Raw genomic sequence first — 16,744 nt, forward strand, 5'->3', positions numbered from 1 at the left:
CTTTTTTTTAACTGCAGAACAGTTTTATGTGAATGAAACAGCAGAAAATAATAATTTCAGATGATTAACAGACGACAAAGAGCCCAATCAGATTCCATTCTCTTTATTTAGTAGAACCACGGTGCGTTCAGGGACCTGAAGCAGCCCCCAACAGCTCCCTCAACAGGAACAACAGAGCTTTTTGGATTGGGGGGGGTAAATAAAATATATATATATATATTAAACAGAACTTCAGGAGATGAACACCGTGCTGTTTTTGCCTTTAAACTTAAGTCAAGATTGTCGTTTTTCTCTAAACAAGCTCAGACACAAACTTGCATATTTTTAAAAATGCAACTAAAATCAGACTCTGCAGCTTCGCTGCTGCTGAAGAGGAATAAATTGGAAAGAAAAATGGTTGCCGATGTTGTACATCTGAGCAAAAACAGCCTTCAAATCCAAGTTAAGACCCTTAAGAAACAAATTAATTTGGCTCAGTAACAAACGGCAACTAATCATTTGGCAGCCGGAAAGAAATGTGAGACCAAACTAGATCAAAGCCACAACTCGATAAAACTTCAGCAACCGAATCTATCATTAAACTAGCATCACAACAAGCTGCGAGGTGAGGGAGAAAGAGAGGTGGGGGGGTTATATTAGCTCTTATTAACAAATTAGTCCAGATAGTTCGTCTACATCAAGATATTAAAAGATCAATTTAAACTCTTAATGATGACGTTAAAGATGAAAATCGAGTATTTTCAGAGCAAAGAGGACAGAACAAAAACATGGATAAAGAAAATTAAAGAGTTTAAAGATGAGAACAACAAATATAAGTTAACAAACAATCACATTTCCAGTCAATGCTATTTTTTTTGAGTAACTTTATGTGTTTATATATATTTTTTTAGGATTTTGTGTTCAACAAATAGAATTAATGTGAGAGCAGCAGCTTTTTTTGTGTTTTTTTTCAATATTTTCTTTTTTTGGGCTCTGTTTTCCAGCTGAAGGCGGTGATGGGAGCCGACCTCGGGCGAGCCGAACAGCTCGGGTTCGAGCTGAGGTCGTTTGCATGGCAACCAAAGCCACCTCAACAGCGGCCAGCATCTGAGAAGCTGCTCTGCAACACTGAGACAAGTCGGCAAAATTGACGGGCAACACTTTGCCGTGAAGCTGCCATTTTTTTTCTCCTTTGCAAATAAGAGCACCGAATCTTTCGAAACTTCGTTGCCCATTGCTGGAGGGGTCGCCCGTCAATGCTGCCAGAGTCTGCCTCAGAGGCACCGTCTGATCGGACCTCTGGTGTTGAGGTGGGTTTGGTAAACTGCTTCTTGGTTGGTCTTTAGGACGAAGTGACCGGCTGCAGCGGCGGGCAGGGGGAGGAGCTGCCTTCCTGTCGGGACAACACCACATTGCAGACGGTAAGGCCTCCTCCTCCCCCTCCCCCTCCTGATGTTATCTCCCCCACCGCAGGTGGCGCCCCCTCCTGGATGGCAGTGTTGGGGTTGGTGACGTCTTCATTGTAGAGACGTTTGATGCCGTCATAGAAGTCGTCCACATCCATCTGCTCCACCTGGACAAGCAAGAGGAGCTTTGTTTGGACTCGGGTCCGTCTCCATCACGGTGTAATTCCCTTTTAAAGGGGAACTCCGGTGTTTTTAAACCTTATTTCTGGCATGAAATACGTTCATCTACTTACCGAGAACAGTTTGGTGAAAGCCGGCGTCCTTCGGAAGATATTTAGATAACTGGAGATCCATATAACGGAGTGAACGGGGCTTAGAGGATGCAGCCTCTAAATAAGGCATTATCTGTCTTTATTTCACCAATACTTTAAGAAGAATGAATGAATGAACGTGTGCTATAGCTCTGTTAGCTCAGAGCTGCTGTGTTGTTGTTATTGGCGGCTATCGGGGGGCTTCTAGAGGGCTTTCTAAACACTCGTCTACTGGGATGATGTCATCGACGCCCGCCGCTGCAGCACAGCTCATTCACTCCGGTAAGAACGTCCATCTTACTCAAAGTCGTCGTTCACGTCGTCAAAATCTGATAAATATCCTGCCATGTTGCACAAAACTATCAGCAGCAAACTCTGTGTGAAGTTAGCCGACTGTCACAGAGCACGGAGTGAATAAACTGTGCTGCAGGGGGGCGTGTGGATGAAGTGGTCCCAGTAGAGTGCCTGTGTAGAAATCCCTCCGTTAGCTCTCCTATAGCTGCAAGTAGCCACATAACAGCAGCTATGAGCTAACAGAGCTATAGCACACGTTCATTCATTCATTCTTCTTAAAGTATTGGTGAAATAAAGACAGATAATGCCTTATTTAGAGGCTGCATCCTCTAAGCCCCGTTCTCTCCGTTATATGGATCTCCAGTTATCTAAATATCTTCCGAAGGACGCCGACTTTCACCAAACTGTTCTCAGTGAGCAGATGAACGTATTTCATGCCAGAAATAAGGTTTAAAAACACCGGAGTTCCCCTTTAACACAGAGAGACTCTTACCTTGCGCTTGGTGGAAGCCTTGCAGCGCAGTGTCACCTTGTGCAGCAGGTTAGGATGACCCAGGTGTTTCGGTGACAGAAGCAGAGCAGAGATTTTGCCGTCTGATGAGGAGGAGGAGCAGCTCCCCTCCTCCCCACCAGCAGTTGTCTGTGGCAGGGTCGGTGCAGCGTTGGTGAGCGAGTGGTCCCTGGAAGACTCAGCAGTGGAGGTGAAGGTCCCTGAGAGGAATTTCACACACTTTATACCGTTATTCAGAGGTCTGGTAATGTGTTGTTGTGTTGCATCACATACGAAGCATTACCCAGTGTGCAGCAGGAGAAGGAGGGCTCCTGGGCCGGATGCTGCAGGGTGCTGCAGCTCTGCAGGGGATGGTAGATGTAGACAGTGTTTGGAGGCAGGGAAGCTCTCAGTGTGGACAGACTACGTGCCACCAGCTCTCGACTGCGAATCAACTCAGAGCTGTCGATCTGCGAGAGACGAAGGAGAGAAACGGAAACAGTTCTGAGAGAAACAAAGCTCTAAAGCATAGATGTCAAACTCTAATTATATTTGGCCCGCGAGGCAATTTCAAATTAATATTAGAGCTGGCCCGCCAGTATTATACGGCGGCAGCGTATTCAGCGCTTATACTACAAATCCCATAATGCTCTGCTGTTGTTTTGGCGCGTCAATTAGGACAGAGGCAGATACGCCCCCTCCTCTGTGTCAGTAGCATCTATGCTAGCGGTCTTCTTGTGCCCCCCGTCTCTCCCCCAGACCACACTTCGACCTCAAACCACAGCTGTCACTGTTACCTACCAAAAAATGGCCAAAAGAAAGGCAGAAAATAGAACTTTTCTGGGCAGGTGGGAGACAGAATATCTGTTTATGTAAAAGACAGACCTGTTTGTCCTGTTTATGGAGCCAAAGCGTCAGTAACTAAGGAGTAACTAAGGAGTAACTAAGGCGTAACTAAGGAGTAACTGAGGAGTAACTGAGGAGTAACTAAGGAGTAACTAAGCAGTAACTAAGGAGTAACTAAGGAACAATATCAGACGACACTATGAAACGAAACACCAGGACAAATATAAGGACCTGGACACAGCTCAAAGGAGCCAGAAAGTAAAGGAGATGAAAAGAGGTTTATGTTATTTTATTTTCACATTTATTAGCCTGTGTAAGAAGCTAATTTTGACATTTACCTCAGAAGGCTGCAAACAGAAAGGAGGCATTACATTTTTATTTTTATTTAATTTAATATGCCATTGATATGTTTTTATTATTATTATTAGCAACTCAGTTTCGCACCCCTGGACTTTAAAGTTAAGCCTTTCTGGTTCAGTATTCATTGTTAAATCTAAACTTGTTGGGTTCCATATTAAAAGGTTCATTTGTTCAACCTTGGAGGCTTTGTTCAATTTAAAATTTTGGCCCACTGTGTATCTGAGTTTGACCCCCCTGCTCTAAAGAGTGAACTAACCTCTGCAGGATAACCAGTATCTAGAGATTCACGGAAACCTTATTTTAATGTGGAATAAAAACTGTTACATGAGTTCCCCTCAGGCTGCATCTCAGGCGCCCTCTGCTGGCCTCCCTCACTTCGTCTTTCTGTTCTCTAATCTTTGCTTTTTTAAATCAGAGATGGTCAGAGGGAAGAATGTCTCTTATTGGTGTGATAAACCACTTACACGAACCTATATATCACTCAAGCCTAATAAAAGGAGTCCAACTCCAGGGAGAAAACAGTTTTGTGTATTTTAATTTGTGTTTTTAGACACGTTGTAAAAATGTGACCAAAGACGGGTTCACAGGCATAAAATAGCATTTTTACACCAAGCTGCGATTAACCAATCAAATGACAGCTGCTCTTTATCTGACTGGGATTAATATTTAGTTTGATTTCTATATTTTGACATAAACATAAATGTTGAGGAGTTTAGGGCATTTTTTCTATCTTATATTGCAGTCTTAAGTTTTTTTCTTAAAGCTTGCTGAAAACTAGAGTTTTTGTGTTTATTTTAGAAATACTTTTCCCGTCATTGCAGGACAAATTAAAGCATGTGATCGTCTTAGTTCACATCGAGTTATCCACCAAAGCACGTCCAACAAGATTCCTAAAGAGCTACGAGATGAAAACTAGTCTTAGTTTGGTTTTCTCTGTAAAATGTTTGAGGAAACGGGCGGCGGCCGAAAGAAGAAAAGAACCGGCAGGCTTTAGAAAACTCGGGCTCGTGAAATGACAGCGGTCACCGACTTCCAGCAGAGTCGATCGCTGCAGACCTCCAACCTTCATGTGGCCTTCAGAGCAGCTCAAGAACAGAGCGTAGAGAGCTTCATGGAATGGGTTTCCATGGTAACTGCATCCAAGCCACGCATCACCAAGCAATGCAAAGCGTCGGATGCAGCGGCGTAAAGCTGCCGCCACTGGACTCCAAAGCAGTGGAGACGCCTTCTCTGGAGGGTTAAATCACGCTTCTCCATCTAACAACCTGATGGGGGAGTCTGGGTTTGGCGGTTGCCAGGGGAACGGTACTTGTCTGACTGCATTGTGCCAAGTGTAAAGTTTGGTGGAGGGGGGGATTATGGTGTGGGGTTGTTCTTCAGGAGCTGGGCTTGGCCCCTTAGTTCCAGTGAAAGGAACTCTGAATGCTTCAGATACCAAGAGGTTTTGGACCATTTCATGCTCCCAACTATGTGGAAACAGTTTGGGGATGGACCCTTCCTGCTCCAACATGGCTGAGCACCAGGTCCATAAAGACCTGGATGAGCCCGTTTGGTGTGGAAGAACCTGACCTCAGCCCGATAGAACACCTTTGGGATGAATTAGAGCAGAGACTGAGAGCCAGACTTCTGGAATAATGGTCAAAACTCCCATAAACACACTCCTGAACCCTGTGGAAAGCTTTCCCAGAAGAGTTGACTTTCACCAAACTGTTCAAATAAGGTTTAAAAACACCGGAGTTCCCCTTTAAATACAACAGATCTCAGAACAGGTCGACCCTGAGGAAGAGAGGTTGGAGTCCAGTAGGTCACTCCATGCCCTGAGATAAGCAACAAGTCTGGAAATACATGAGATAATATACAAGAACCACCTGCAGTGAGCGACTTTAACTCCATTATTATGGATTATGGCTGATGTGAAGAGACACAGCAGCAAAATTCATCTACAGCTGCATTTAAAGGCAGACAGACCTGCGCCTTCCTCAGCAGGTCAATGGTAAGAGCCAGCCAGTCAGGACAGCAGGTCTCCAGCTCCAGGGTGATGAGGGCCAAGGCCAGCATGGATCCTCTGAGCTGCAGAAACATGGGAGGGGCAAAGCAGCACAGTCTCAGCACCAGGCCCAGGAACAGAAGCTGAAAACACAGCTTGGTTTGGTTTCCCCTGTTAGCTGCTGGAGAGGCAGCGTGCGTACCTGTGTGAGCGTGTGGTCAGCCAGACAGTGGTACAGGCGCTGTGTGAGCAGGGCGAGGTGCTGAGAGCGGTTCAGTCCCAACACAGAGTCCAGAAACCCAGAGCGGCAGGACAACACCATGGCGTGGAACTACAGGAGAGGCGGGAGGAGAGGAGGGTGAAGCTAAGCGAATGAGCATCAAGCAGCAGCAGCATCAGAGACTGACCAGCTGGGCTGATCAATCACTGCCGTGTGTTATATGTACAATGTGCAGGAAGTCCAGAGCTGTGGCAGTGTGCAGGTCCCAGTTCAGTTTGTCCAGGACGATCCTCTCCATCCTCAGGATCTCTGACGGGGAGCAGCCACAGTCGCTGGACTCAGCCAGCTCCTTCAGAGACGGCACACACTGAAACACACAGAGTTACTTTACCTATGCTGAGCGACATATCTGACCCGGAGTGTGAGTCAAAGGCTGCAAAACGATCAATTATCTCTTAGGCTGCAGCTCTGTGTGGTTATTTCTGTGTGTGTGTGTGTGTGTTGGCGGTGTTCACCTCGTCCTCCTCACAGGTTTTGGCAGCCAGGAAGAAGCAGGCGATGGCTATGCAGCGCAGGTATTTTGGACGGGCCTGCCAACAAACCATCAATCAATCAGTTAATCAATCAAATGATCACGGAATTCAACCAGACATCAGCGGCTCTTTAAAATCCCAGAAAAGCTTCACTTCACACATCCTGCCTTTTTCTCAGCATGTAACATGTCAGCAGCCAGATCCCATTTAATGCCCTTCAGACTCTCTCCTGTTCATTTGACTGATTAATGTCTGGAAGACCATGGAGTAGAAACACCTGGACAGCACATTTATAATAAAAGAATGACGGGTCAGAAGCCTTTGAACAGCTAATCGTCTGTTAAAGGGGAACTCCGGTGTTTTTAAACCTTATTTCTGGCATGAAATACGTTCATCTGCTCACTGAGAACAGTTTGGTGAAAGTCGGCGTCCTTCTGAAGATATTTAGATAACTGGAGATCCATATAACGGAGTGAACGGGGCTTAGAGGATGCAGCCTCTAAATAAGGCATTATCTGTCTTTATTTCACCAATACTTTAAGAAGAATGAATGAATGAACGTGTGCTATAGCTCTGTTAGCTCATAGCTGCTGTTATGTGGCTACTTGCAGCTATAGGAGAGCTAACGGAGGGATTTCTACACAGGCACTCTACTGGGACCACTTCATCCACACGCCCCCCTGCAGCACAGTTTATTCACTCCGGTAAGAACGTCCATCTTACTCAAAGTCGTCGTCCACGTCGTCAAAATCTGATAAATATCCTGCCATGTTGCACAAAACTATCAGCAGCAAACTCTGTGTGAAGTTAGCCGACTGTCACAGAGCACGGAGTGAATAAGCTGTGCTGCAGGGGGGCGTGTGGATGAAGTGGTCCCAGTAGAGTGCCTGTGTAGAAATCCCTCCGTTAGCTCTCCTATAGCTGCAAGTAGCCACATAACAGCAGCTATGAGCTAACAGCAGCTATGAGCTAACAGAGCTATAGCACACGTTCATTCATTCATTCTTCTTAAAGTATTGGTGAAATAAAGACAGATAATGCCTTATTTAGAGGCTGCATCCTCTAAGCCCCGTTCACTCCGTTATATGGATCTCCAGTTATCTAAATATCTTCTGAAGGACGCCGACTTTCACCAAACTGTTCTCAGTGAGCAGATGAACGTATTTCATGCCAGACATAAGGTTTAAAAACACCGGAGTTCCCCTTTAAATACAACAGCAGTGTGTTCATGTGAATTTAGAAGTTGAAAGTGAAAGAGAAATCTTCTCGTTCTATAATATTGTGGGAAAGCACCTCGGTCTAAGTGAACAAACCGGACCCGACTGCATTCTAATAACCTAAAGTGAGGCTTGTCAAAAACGCCCGTGCTTTCTGTTTCTCATAAAACTAAAACATCCAACGTTAAACTGCGTCTCCTGTCAGATATGCAGAGAATGTGGCTCCTGATAGTCCTGAAACAACATCTTCCTCAGCCTGAGAACAGTATCTTACTGTCTGAGGAGGAGCGAGAACAAGATGTTCTGCTCTGACTCTCACTTCCTGGTCCGGTACAAACGCAGGCTGCAGGTCAGGAGGCAGCTGTATGCAAAGCCCAGATATCGTATCAAGGAGTGGGAACCAGGAACCTCCTGCCAACCCAGCAACAAAATGTCCTTCCAAACAGCTGACCTTCTTACATTAGAGTCCTTTAGTTTCCCTTCAGATGATGAGCTGTAAGAGGAGCTAATCTCTGCTCCCATCACTCCACCAAAGTCCCCACCATTTACTTTGATACTTTTTGGACTAATTTTTCCTAATTTGCTCCAAACGGTAAAGCTGACAGCAATGGGGAAGTGAAGCTGGTGCTATTCGTGTACCTTGATGGGAGCGAGGAAGCGGTCCAGAATGCTAACGGCTAACACCAGGGTCTCTGGGTAGAGCTGCAGTCTGCGGTGGAGCTCCGTCAACCAGCGCACGGCCTCGTCCCGCTGGGCCGGGGAGACGTCTGTATCCTGCAGAAGGAGAGAGCAGCTGTTACTGAAGAGATCTATTTCCATGCTACCTGCAAGATATTCTCTGCAGCTGGTCCAGAACGCGGCGGTGCGTCTGGTCTTGGATCAGCCTAAAAGAACACGTCCCCCCTCTGTTCATTGAGCTCCTCTGGCTGCCCTTAGCCGCCTGCATCAGATCCAAGTCCCTGATGTTAGCTACAAAGAGCTTAATGGAACGGCTCCATCTACTTGAATGCTCTTGCAAAGGCTTCTGTCCCAACTGGGTCCCTCCGTTGGTCCCAGGATTGTCGTCTAGCAGCTCCTACACCACGCCTAAGACAATCCAAACTCTGTTCATGTGTCGTCCCACGATGGTGGAATGACCTACCGAGCGCTACCAGAACAGGGGCGTCCCTGTCTATCTTCAAGAAGCTCCTGAAAACCCAGCTCTTCAGAGAGCATCTCCTATCCCAGCACTTACCTTGTACTTCCCTCCCCCCTCTATCTCTGCACTTTATCTTTCTGCACTTCCTTCTATGCCTGCACCCTATCTCTGCTCTGTCCCCTCTGACAGAGTCGGACTCCTGGGTTCCTTCTATGGAGCTTATTGTTAGCTTATTGTTAGCTTTTTATAAAGCTGTTATATCTTCATTTATAAGTCTCTTTGGATAAAAGCGTCTGATAAATACAGAAACAGAAACATATTCTGCAGTGCATGTATCGACTTATTCAAATCTAGTTTCACTCGTACTTTGCGAGTGATCATGTGTGGATTTAACCCTTTAATGCATGCACATTTTTCTGTTTTTGGCTTTTAAATATGCTTTTGAAGCATATCGTTGATGATTTATGCAATTATGGGACTTTTTGAGTTGACTCCCACAAATTTAGAGGCGCTCCAGTTTAACCCTCCAGGCACTGGACTAACCCGCTATGCTGTGGCCAGAGTTGGTGAGCTGAGCACCAGCCTACATGGGGGGGGAGGACATGGCCGAGTGGAAGGACCATGATGTCGCCACCATGCGGGCTTACTTTGGACTCCTGTTGGTCAGCAGAATCCTGCGTTTTCACGACCGGTTGTCGGACCGCAGCGCCTACAGGGAGCAGAAATCTGGGATCTGTGGACCGTCCAGCTCCCTCTAACGTCCAATCCTGCTGTGGACATTTCTGTGGACAAGCAACTCGTGCCATAAGGGGGTCGCTGCAAATTCCAGCAGCCTCGTCTATTCTAGCACCATCACCTTCCCCATCCCCCCCAAACGCAGTGTGCGCTCTGCCCTGCACCTGCAAAAAAATGTGGACTATTTGCAGCTCTTTCCTCCCTCGAACTGTTCTGTCTGCTGTTGTTATTCAGCTCAGGTTCATTTATAGATCGCATCCTTGCTGTTTTTAGTTGTTATAATGAATAAGTTGAAATGTTACATGAGCAATAGGGTCTTTGTTAAAGGATTAAAACTAATTAATATTTGGCAGCTGTGATTAGAACCGATGCAGGTTTAAAAATTCAAATGAAAAGAACAAAAACATTTTGTGCAAAAGGAACATCGAGGTGAAGACAAAGCTTTGATCTGTGGCGTGTGAAGCACAAACATGACATCTGGGATCAGTAAAAGATTATGGTTCCAAAACCCACCAGCTTGTTAATGCACAGATGTCACAGTCAACAGTTCTGATCGCAGGAGTCTGGCTTAAAGACATCAAACGTCGGCTGAATGTTTACTTTAAGTGATTTCAGAGAAATGCTGGTTGGCAAATCTGCTTCCGAGTTACAGTTGATCCCTTTTTGACCACATCTGTGTTTTGATATCAGTAAAAATGACAGAGACCGGTTTATCCAACGCTCCGTTATGTTCATGGTTGACGGCCACTTATTCATTTATATTTGTAGGTGTAAGGAAGTGCAGATAAGCTTTTTGTGACCGTCTAACATGTCATTAGTTGTTTAGCTGAGGTTGTTTTAACCTTGTTTTAAGTAGGAGTCTGAAATGCATCAAAAGAAATGGCAGCATCTTCAAAAATCCTGTTTTCATCCTCTCAGTACTGAGTAAATGGTAAATGGACTGTACTTGTATAGTGCTTTTCTAGTCTAGCTGACCGCTCAATAGAGCTGCAACTATCGACTATTTTGATAGTCGAGTCGTCATCGATTATTGAAACGATTAATCGACGAATCGGTTAATTACTAATTAAAACTGAAAAAGCCATATTTTATCTTGACTTTTAACATTAACATTAATTGAAAATGCTAAAAAGAGTTCGGCTGTAATACACCAACAGTCAAATTAATACCAAAAAGTGAAAAATAATACAGCCTGGTTGTAACTTTGGACTGTGAAGCTGAATAAAACAGTTTTAATGTTAAAATCCAAGACAACTCCGCTTATTTATAGCTAGCAGGCTACGCTAACAAGCTAAATATCTTACCATGGCGAGGTCGGCTTTACAAAACTTTCAGCTAATCTATTTTTTCTGGGTGCTGAGGGTGAAATGCTCCCAGACCCTGGACACTTTTGGACAAGAGGACGATAATTCAGCCGCAGCCATTTCACTGTTTACACAGGTCATCTCCCGCTATTATTTACCGTAACGCGCATGCGTCTTTAAGCAGAGATAGGTTGGAAGTGAGATGACTCACTACGTACGAAAAATGATGTTCAGCTCGACAGCGTGAAAAAGACGTGTGATGACGTAACCGACAATTATCGACAATTAAATACGTCGGCGACTACATTCTTAATATTTTTCTGAGTCGGCACAGAGCTTAAATCACTGGATCAGCGAGTGTGACCAGGAGCACAGGCCAAAGGAAAGAGTGCAGCTGACCCTGTTAGCCAGCTTAACTGTAGCTTGACACTATTTGGAAGCTTAGTTTTTAAACTTCCAACCAGTTTGCACTCGTGGACAGAGGCACAAAACTCAGAAAAGGTTCAGTTACAGTTCAGGAATGTGTGGCATCCAGAGTAGTATGCTTTTTACTGAGTTCACTGCAACTCAAGCATACCACGCTGTCCCTGATCATGTGTCGCGTCTTTCTCAGAACCTTTCATCCAGATATGGGCAAAGCTTGGTCCCATCAGTCTGTCTGATGGTCAAGTTCAGAAATTCAAATGTTCCTTCCCATGGCTGCCAGAGGCCGGCCAACACTGCAACACCTGTAATGTGTTGGCAGCACAGAGGATCAAGATTTAAACGGCATCTAATGTTGTAGAACTCCGACTTGTTCATTTAAAAACAGAAACTATTCCATTCCTGAACATATACTAAGAAAACAAACTTAAATGACTTTAAAGCCATTTCAGATTGTTTTTTTTTCTGTAAATGTGAAGCGATGCAGGCTACTACTTCTATCCGACTCTTTTAGCCCCTGTTGCCAAAAATAAATACCGTATTTTTCGGGCTATAAGCTGCATTAAATTAAATTAAAACTCAGATAAATCAAACTTTATTCAACTCACTTGTACTTCGTAAGCATGTCTCTGAACAGGAGCCATTTTTGGGGCAGCGGGTACAGAAAATGAATGAATGCACCTTAATGTTGAAGCACAGATCGTATTATTCGTAACTACGGTGGCCCGTAATGCTCAATCCATCAAGCAGCGCAGCTTCGTAGCTCACCAAGGCCGAGCTAAAGCATTTCAACAGATTTTTGAGCGCCGTGTACCACATAAAATCGGTTCTAAGTCAGAAAGCACAACCAGAATTAATTCATACATTAATTTAACTGATTTTTGAGAAAATTAAAAGGATTTTAAGTGCGCCTTATGGTGTGAAAACTACGGTAAATAAAAGATAGCAGGCGCCACGAAAACCGAAACAAAAACGCTCTTCATGCAGAAGGCTTTAAAGAGTTCGTACAAAGGGCTGCAGGCAGCTCTCTGATCAGTAAAAGCTTTTCCTCTTTGCTCCGAACGCAGAATTACTGAGTGCAAAGTGCAGACCAAAGATGGAAAGACAGATCTACGAACATTTGGATACGAGTTGAGCTCTCGGAGAGTGGAAATTAGCTGCCAACACTGCAACCAACTGCCTTTTTTTATCTCTCCCACCAATTTTACATGTCTGCAAACAGGACTAAACTAACTCAAGTGTCATCATTTACTGCCTTTTATAAGTCACTGGCAGGACAAACATCAGACGTGGGTTTTTAGATGTACTTCAACTTGACACGGTTCGCCTTTATGCTGCATTCACGTGTGTTTGGACTCGTCTCTGTTTTATAATCCAGGCGTAACGAGGAGTCTGACTGCAGTTCATCAGGACGCCACTCAGCCCTCATCAGCAGTATATCATCTGCTCACAGCTGATGCCCGACATGCTGCACTGCATGTAAACACAGGCCGGAGAAACATCTGAGAAATTCAATGTATGCCATGTTATGTTACCATGGCTACCGCTGCTTTGCTCTCTGGTATCGGCTGACAAAAGGCTCCGTTTAGGGGGTGAAAGAACAACTCCACCCCTGAAGGCAAAGAAAAAGATTCAATCTGACGTTGGACAGGATGATCGGCAACCAGAAAGACACCAAACTGAGGAAACGTGACCAAAGAGTGCTGATCTGAGAGGAAAAAACGCCAACCAGACACAAAAAGAGCGATAAATTTAAGAAAAAAGGATACAATACGAATATTTAACAGAAATAAATCAAACTGAGCTGACAGCAAAGCTCAGTTGAACTTTGGCTCCTCAAAGCAAACAAAGTCAGAGGGCTTACCTCTGCTAAATCAATGGAAGCAGAACATCTGATAAGAGGAGGAAGGGATGAACGGAAAGCTTTAAAAACATGCCTGTGCATGGGTGAGTCCAGTTGGAGGTGAGATTAAACAACACCTGTGTGGGTGAGACCAGCTGAGCTGTGACTCACCTTCATGTCTGAGTTCAACAGACGACGGGTTTTATTTGGTCTTTGTTGACAGGACAAGTCGATCAACAGAAACCTGATCAGCTCTGAATAACGATTACAGATTTGAACTGAAAGGGATTCTTGAACAGTTACAGTCACGCCTCGGCTTACATTTTACACAACAGCTGAAGGCTCAATAACTCCTCTGGAGTCTCCTCTTAAATCCTGGGATTCGTGTTTCACAGAAGAAGAGAAGATTGAACACGAGGCGCTGAAGACGCCCAAAGCATCATTCAGTGGATCTACATGCTGAGATTAGCTGGAATACAGCTACAGTTGGGTTCTGCTCCTTATCTGAGGGTAATTATCCTTGGATATATGGCGGTGAATGAATGGAATCACTGGCACAAAGCATGTCATACCCCGGTACCATAGGTGGCGCTGTCCCCATTTCAGCTATCGCTAATAGAGCCACTTCCTGTTGACGTCTTCACCACCAACAGCAACAAACTCAGGCATTCAGAAAGATGGCGAACGCAGAGCGAGATGAAGCTGCGTCCCTCTCCATCTGGGATGAGCTGGTTATGGCACAGACGATGCACAACGGCGCCTTCTGAAATCAGCAAATTCCAAGAGTGACGCAAGTTTCTAAGAGTTTTAGTGAGATAAATGACTAAGGTCGTCTCCAAAATATTTAAAGGTTAATATAATAGATAAATAATTCTTAGATGATCACCAATTGCAGCGCAGCAACTGACTGATGATTTAAATGAAATAAACAAACACTTTAGAAAACAGGAACAAAAGCTCATTATTAACAAAATGGCCTCTTGTTCCAATCTTTATTCCAGTGAAGCTGAAGAAACCTTTGCTGTTTCATTTTTCATTAAATTGAATTTGTTTTTCTAAAAATCTTATTTAAGTTTTTATAAAAGATTAAATGTACGAGGAGGGCCAAATGGCAGTTTGAGTTACTACACAGTAAATGTAGTTGATTTGATCATTTTATTTAATTAAAATTCAAATTTAATTTAAATAATCTTACTTATCAGATAGTTAATTGAATTAATTGCGTAGCTTTATGTTTACACAAAGATATGAAGATGATTTTAAACTCTGAAATCAGAATATAGTTGTCGTCTGTTGGATCGAGTTTTCTCGGGGTCTTAATTCGATCCGATTTTAGTCAGTTTAAGGCGTCTACATGAGCTGAATAACTCAGTTTTATTGTAATTTAGCCATTAATCCGATCCGATTTTAGTCAGATTAAGGCGTCTCCATGAGCTGAATAACTCAGTCTTATTGTAATTTAGCCTTTAATCCGATCCGATGGCGCTCATGTAACCCCACGGACTGTTTCACATCTGACCTCTGACAGAAACTGGTTAACGTGCGCCGACTTCCCAACACAGCTGAACCGATCGCTTGGCAGAGGAGAAAGAGAGAGAGAGAGAGATCACTGCAGCAACTGGAAAACATGACAAGTTCTGCAGAAAACTGTGGAAAAATGTCCACAAAGTTTTTAACTCTCCTGGCAGAGGAGGATTCATGTGCTTTGTTTGGAGACGACTGCAGGGTGAAGCGTGTTAGTTTGCCTTGCTGATGTCAGAAGTCTGCACTGACCAGTCTAACCTCAACTCTCCTGGAGGTTAACTTCTGTCCTCATGGCTAATAACACAGAAAAAAACCCAACAAATCCCTGCTTTTCGGAAAGCTGCAGGTAAAAACTCTGTTTTATATTGTCTGCATTTACCAATATTGAGCTAAAGTCTTGTGCCACCCCGCGTTTCTTTAGATTTTTGCTTCCAATGACTTTTTCTTATCTTATAAAGTGGCCTCGAGCGACAGCTCTCTGAAGGTCTTTCAGAGTTTTGTTTGGACGTCAGCCTCCAATCCAAGGGATGAAACAGTGTCAACTCTGCACATAACAGAGCATTTTAAACTTTAAATTGTGTTTTTAGATACTTTGTTGCAAGCAGCCTGTGTCGTTTGTTCTCATTTCTTTTGTTGAATATAAAAAACAACACAGTTAGACAGACTAATAGTATTTTTGCACCAACAGGTGCATCGTCTACAGTGTGCTTTTAAAGAGGAAAAAGAAAAGTGGAGTAGACAAGTTCTGCAGCTTTCTGAAGCTCTTTCAGAGTTTTTCTTTGGACATTTTCTGCTTTTTCACTCATTTTCAGTCCTTGTACCTGAGCATTTTCAGTGTTTTTTCTTTGTTCAGCCACTTAACTCTGACCTATGAAGCCTTCAGGCAGAAAAAAGGCTCCTAACTCAAGGGATGAACCAGTGTTGTGTCGACACAGAACAGACAACTTAGCAAAGAAGCCATTTTAAACTGGATCTTTAGGCACTTTGTCACAAAGACACATCATTTGTTCCCATTTCTTTAGCTGCATCTATGAAAAACAGCAAAGAAAACACAGTTTGACAGACAGAAAATAGGATTTCTGCAGCTACAAGGTGATTCCCAAAGAGCTATTAGCTGAAAACTTGGCATATCTCAGCATGGTGTGCAGTGTGTCCTTAAAACATTTGAGGAAACTGGACAAGTGGAGGACAAAAGAAGAAGTGTCAGGCCTAAAAAACTATCTCCAGCAGATGAACAGGATCTGAAAGTGATGTCCTTAAGAAAGAGGAAAAAATCCAGCTGTGACCTGACAGGACCTGAGAGATGCATCTGGACCTTCAGCTGATCCATCTACTGTTGGCCCAAGCCTCATCAGAAATGGTCTCCATGGAAGGGTGGCTGTCAAGAAGCCGTTCTTAAGGAAGGGAAACAGGGAGAAAAGGCTGAGCTGTGCCAAATGACACAAGAAGTGGACTGAAAATCAGTGGCAGCAGGTCTTATGGAGGGATGAATCCTCCCCAGAGCCCGGACCTCAACATTATTGAAGCAGTGTGGGATCATCTGACAGAGAACGGAACAAAAGGCAGCCCACATCCAAAGAAGAGCTTTGGGATGTCCTTCAAGAAGCCTGGAGAACTATTCCTGAAGACTCCTTAAAGAAATGACAGAAAGCTTGTCTCAGAGGGTTCAGGCTGTGTTGGAGAATAAAGGAGCTCAGACCAGAGATTCACTTTAAAATGTACAAACATGACTTTTCGTTCAGATATAGTTTACGTTACAATAAATATCTGCATCCATCTCCAAGCAGTATGTAAACAAAAGAGGGGGAACTGAAGACCCTTGCACAGTACTGTAGTCCTCAGCACCTTCAGTACTCAACACAAAACGCACTGCTTTCATAACGGAAAACCAAAACCCAATCCCTCCTAACCCTGATGAACATGTTTTGGACCCGTTATACTCGTGTCTGATGTGAAAACGGCTTAAAATGGGACTGAAGCGTGTTTTGTTCAGCTCCTAAAAGGTAAATCTTCACCTGTGAGGAGGGCTTCTTTGGCACGTAGACCTTCCACATCTTGGCTTCCCTAGAGGCAGCCTTTTCTAGAAGAAAAGACAACCTCTGGTGTCCCCAGGGTTCGGTGAACTTCATTCTGT

General features: G+C 44.1%; 1 protein-coding gene across 1 annotated transcript; it reads right to left on the reverse strand.

The window, feature by feature from the left end:
* Nucleotides 1-87: 87 nt before the first annotated feature.
* Nucleotides 88-16,739, reverse strand: ccni (cyclin I). The gene is made up of 9 exons (XM_072372609.1): nt 16,626-16,739; nt 8,283-8,417; nt 6,409-6,483; nt 6,120-6,260; nt 5,876-6,004; nt 5,655-5,756; nt 2,785-2,950; nt 2,484-2,701; nt 88-1,552 (listed from the first exon to the last, which is right to left on the reverse strand). The coding sequence occupies exons 1-9, from the start codon at nt 16,737-16,739 to the stop codon at nt 1,322-1,324; spliced, it is 1,311 nt and encodes a 436-aa protein (XP_072228710.1). The 3' UTR covers nt 88-1,321.
* Between the last annotated feature and the right edge of the window lie 5 nt (nt 16,740-16,744).

This window comes from Leuresthes tenuis, unplaced genomic scaffold (genome assembly GCF_036924035.1).
Source record: "Leuresthes tenuis unplaced genomic scaffold, fLeuTen1.0.hap1 SCAF_19, whole genome shotgun sequence".
Classification (NCBI taxonomy): Eukaryota; Metazoa; Chordata; class Actinopteri; order Atheriniformes; family Atherinopsidae; genus Leuresthes; species Leuresthes tenuis.